The following is a 4,101-nucleotide window of genomic DNA, read 5'->3' as shown; positions in this document are numbered from 1 at the left end:
TCTGACTAAATATGCCTACATTATTCTGAGTATGTGTGATGCGGATGATGCAAGGCTTCTCCTTCTACACTGAGTGTACAAAACATGAGGAGCACCTGCTCTTTCCATGACACAGACTGCCCGGGTGAATCCAGGTGAAACCTATGATCCCTGATTGATGTCACTCGTTAAATCCACTTCAATCGGTGTAGATGAAGGGGAGGAGACGGGTTGAAGGAGGATGTTTAAGTCTTGAGACATGGATTGCGTATGTGTGTGCCATTCAGAGGGTGAATGGGCAAGACAAAAGATTTAAGTGCCTTTGATCGGGGTATGGTAGTCGGTGCCAGGCGTGCCGGTTTGTGCAACACTGTTGGGTTTTTCATGCTCAAGTTTCCTGTGTGTATCAACAATGGTCCACCACCCAAAGGTCATCCAGCCAACTTGACAAAACTGTGGGAAGCATTGGAGTCAACACGAGTCAGCATTTCTGTAGAACTCTTTCAACACCTTGTACAGTCCATGCCCTGACATTTTGAGGCTGTCCTGAGGGCTAAAGGGGGGGGGGGGGGGGTGCAACTCAATATTTGGAATGTGTTCTTAATGTTTTGTACATTCAGCCTCTGCACGTTGTTTGTGTCCAATTTTTTGAAGACTGACATTTCCAAGGAAGAATCTCTCCACTTGATTGCGTCTCCCTCAGCCTTTAATAAGTGAAGCAGAAAAGGGGGCCTGTTCTGGTTAGTAGTCAAAGGGTACATAACTCAACATCCTCCCTCTTGACTGTCTCTGTGGTCACACAGATTATAACTCCACAGCCCCCTCCTTCTCCTCCAACCTTCCTGGGCTCTGTTCCTTCCGCCAGCGGATAGCCTCCTCCTTCATCCCCTCTACTTCTCCTTCCTTCCACCTTTCCTCAGCTCCTTCAAATTCTAACTCTCCAGGCCCCTTCCCCTCCTTCCTGCGCTCCCTCCTTTCCCTCAGCGAGTGTGTAGCCAAGGAGAGATGTGTGGGAGAGATATACATTCCACAGTTGAGTATTCTACCATGACTCACTCCAACCTGAAGAAAAGGAGAGTGGGAGGGAGCGAGGGGCACCCTTGTGTAGCACCATAACACCAGACAGCATGTATCCAAACTGGATGAGTAATAGGACTGAAATATAGGAGTTTCATGATAAAATTCACCCAAAATAACATCTACAAGAGACAACCACACCGCAAACAAGGGATACTTATATATCACGCAGTTGTACACAGATATGTTGCGGAGTGAGGTTACAAAGCTAACACTGTTTTACACATTCATTCTCAATATACATTTGAGAGGCAAAGAAAACCATTTAGGCTGCTACCTGAGGTTACCACAGTGTTGTAAATATGTATTGCACACTAAAACCTGCTGCATAGTCAGTCGCACTGAGTGATTCTTTTCACATACAGGGAAAACGACTCCTCTGATTCCCATTGTATTTCCGAGAGCTGTAGCATTGATGAGTTATGACAGATCTTCAATAAATAACCAGTCTTGATTCTTCACAGTCTCGGGCAGAAATCAGTCCCAGAAATTGTAAATGTCTAGGAGTTTGAGTTATTTTGACAAATCCTAAAGTAGCCATGGACAAGAGTCCACTTTATCCATGTACCAAGTCAGGAAGTTATCAAAATGACATGGGCATTGATTTATCCATGATAGATAGAGCAGTCCGGTGTCAGTGTTGCAGGAAGGAGATATCTGAGAGGGATGGATGATGGTCACTGCTGGGTCCTAAGAGGGCCGAGGAACCGGGTTCACTGCTGAAAGAGGAGATACAGTATATTCACTTCAGCTACTACACCAAATATTCAAAAAGGTAATCTCTCAGAAACAGGTTACGTAAACATAAATGACAAAATTGCGCAATATTTTAGTTCTGGGTTTACCCGAGATGATCAAAATGGTAAAACAAATACAGTACGGAGTTCGGACACTGGACAGGTATGAATACTAAGGACAGGAAGACCCAGTTTACACCACGTAATAAGATATTTCTTTAGTGTTTACTTTTGGGGGTACTTGAAGACGAAGAGGAAAGACACTGATATAAAGCACTCTCTCAAGGCCAAGGGGAACCAGTCAAAAGTTGGTATAATCACAAAGAATTGAGGGCTGTGGTGAACGAGCCGAAGACTGATCTACAATCAGTGAACACTCACGCACTCCGGCAAGGTCCACTGTCTCTGCACAGCCGAGGAAGCGCGCTACGTGTACTGAACAGGAGGTAGGTGAGTTCTGGTTCTCTCGTAAGCAGTGCTCAAACTCTGTGAACTCTTTTGAACAGTCTGTCCGGATCTTCTGGATCACAGGGCTGCAGAAACATTGATCAATAAAATATTGAAGAAAACAAACACAATCCTACACTTCACAACATCAGCACTGTACAGTACTCACGGGTTTGACTTCTTGCATCTGAATTATTTTCACACCAACAGTTCTTTACAGTAACCCAACCTAGACCCTCGAAGAACAAGCAGCAGCACAGTGGAAGGAATAGGGTCTAGGCCTAGGAGAAAGCCTGTGGTCTAGTGTTAACGCTCCCGCCTAGTCACATATACTGTTCCCCACTGGAGACCAGAGTTCATTCCCCATGTCCACCCTTCTTACCCCCCCCCCCCCCATTTCCAACTGTCAAAATAGGAGTAAACCTAGAGAGGAACCAGACTCAGAGAGGGTGCCCACTCTGCTCTGTAATGGGTTTACATATGACCATCAAGGCCCGTCAGATATAGCCTGGGTACTACCAGTCTGTTGCTGCTATCATTCCACTCCTTATCATGCAACGCAATGACACGGAGTACAAGGAGTTGAAAGTTAGCTAAACAGGTTATGGATTTTAGGCTACATGCACAACTAATATTCTCAGAGACAACAGCGTACTGTGAAGAGGTACACTGTGCCACCTTCATCTTCAGGTCTTGACAGTGCTGTTGCCATGTTGATGGGTGGGAGGCCACACACTGCCCATAGCTTTCCATCTCCTTATGGCAACACTTGGTGGTGATATCCATGGCAACCTGCCTGGAGGATGACGGACATGCAGAACAGTTTCTGAGATATGCATAGACAATTACAGTGAAGTCCAGTCATGGACTGTGTGTCCTCTTCTGTGGACAGAATGTCAGAAAAACAAATTGATCGCTAAGCATTTACCGATGGCAAAGTCTTTTGGACGTCTTTGTTTCTTTCTTTTTATGGCGCAGTCCGGACCGGCCTTGATTTAAACACCTATGTTTGGTTCAGATTTGGTCCGGTCTGGACCGGCCTTGATTTAGACACCTATGTTTGGTTCAGATTTGGTCCGGTCTGGACCGGCCTTGATTTAAACACCTATGTTTGGTTCAGATTTGGTCCAGTCCGGACCGGCCTTGATTTAGACACCTATGTTTGGTTCAGATTTGGTCCTGTCCGGACCGGCCTTGATTTAGACACCTATGTTTGGTTCAGATTTGGTCCGGTCTGGACCGGCCTTGATTTAGACACCTATGTTTGGTTCAGATTTGGTCCGGTCTGGACCGGCCTTGATTTAGACACCTATGTTTGGTTCAGATTTGGTCCGGTCTGGACCAGCCTTGGCCTGAACGTCCACAGACGTCCGGGCCGGCCTATATTTTGCCCAATCATGGACCAAATCGGAACCAATTATAGACGTCTATATTTCACAAGTTTGGACAGTACAGTAAAGTACATTACAGTACAGTAAAGAAAAGTAGCATACAGTACAGAAAAGTAAAGTATAGAGTACTGTATTGTACCCTACTATACTCTAATGTACTGAACTAAACTGTACTCGATTTTACTGACTTAAACTCTACTGAACTGTAATCTGGTCTACTGAATTAAACTACTATACTGTACCGTACATTTTAAAATGAATCGATTTGGTAGACAGTTTCATTATTTTGACCTCCCCACAGTTCATTGGAAGAGGAAGTGTAAACTGTAACATAGTCTATTAGCTAGAAAGGTATCTTGGCGGCGTAGAGAAAATGTTGCTGTTGTAAAGCAGATTTTCTGCAATTCTATGCCATTGCTAATGCTGTGTTCCTCTGCTCAATCATTATAAAAACATCTATGGGCATATTC

The 4,101-nt window shown here is 44.7% G+C and overlaps 1 protein-coding gene across 1 annotated transcript; it reads right to left on the bottom strand.

The window, feature by feature from the left end:
* Nucleotides 1-667: 667 nt before the first annotated feature.
* Nucleotides 668-3,090, bottom strand: chchd5 (coiled-coil-helix-coiled-coil-helix domain containing 5). The gene is made up of 3 exons (XM_021625901.3): nt 2,896-3,090; nt 2,175-2,326; nt 668-1,775 (listed from the first exon to the last, which is right to left on the bottom strand). The coding sequence occupies exons 1-3, from the start codon at nt 3,024-3,026 to the stop codon at nt 1,747-1,749; spliced, it is 312 nt and encodes a 103-aa protein (XP_021481576.3). The 5' UTR covers nt 3,027-3,090; the 3' UTR covers nt 668-1,746.
* Nucleotides 3,091-4,101: the final 1,011 nt, after the last annotated feature.

Source organism: Oncorhynchus mykiss, chromosome 12, assembly GCF_057628025.1.
Source record: "Oncorhynchus mykiss isolate SJ-2025 chromosome 12, ASM5762802v1, whole genome shotgun sequence".
Classification (NCBI taxonomy): Eukaryota; Metazoa; Chordata; class Actinopteri; order Salmoniformes; family Salmonidae; genus Oncorhynchus; species Oncorhynchus mykiss.
Note: the sequence above shows the minus strand (reverse complement) of the source record. Positions and strands in the feature narration are given on the sequence as shown.

Bases quoted from the DNA above. Each gene is read 5' to 3' on its own strand.
- chchd5 (XM_021625901.3), bottom strand. From the start codon at position 3,026: ATGGATATCACCACCAAGTGTTGCCATAAGGAGATGGAAAGCTATGGG. The intron at 2,327-2,895 runs GTACGCTGTTGT...ATGTTTCTGCAG, and splicing joins GCACAGTGTACCTCTTCACA to CCCTGTGATCCAGAAGATCC. The intron at 1,776-2,174 runs GTGAGTGTTCAC...CTCCTCTTTCAG, and splicing joins AGTGGACCTTGCCGGAGTGC to CAGTGAACCCGGTTCCTCGG.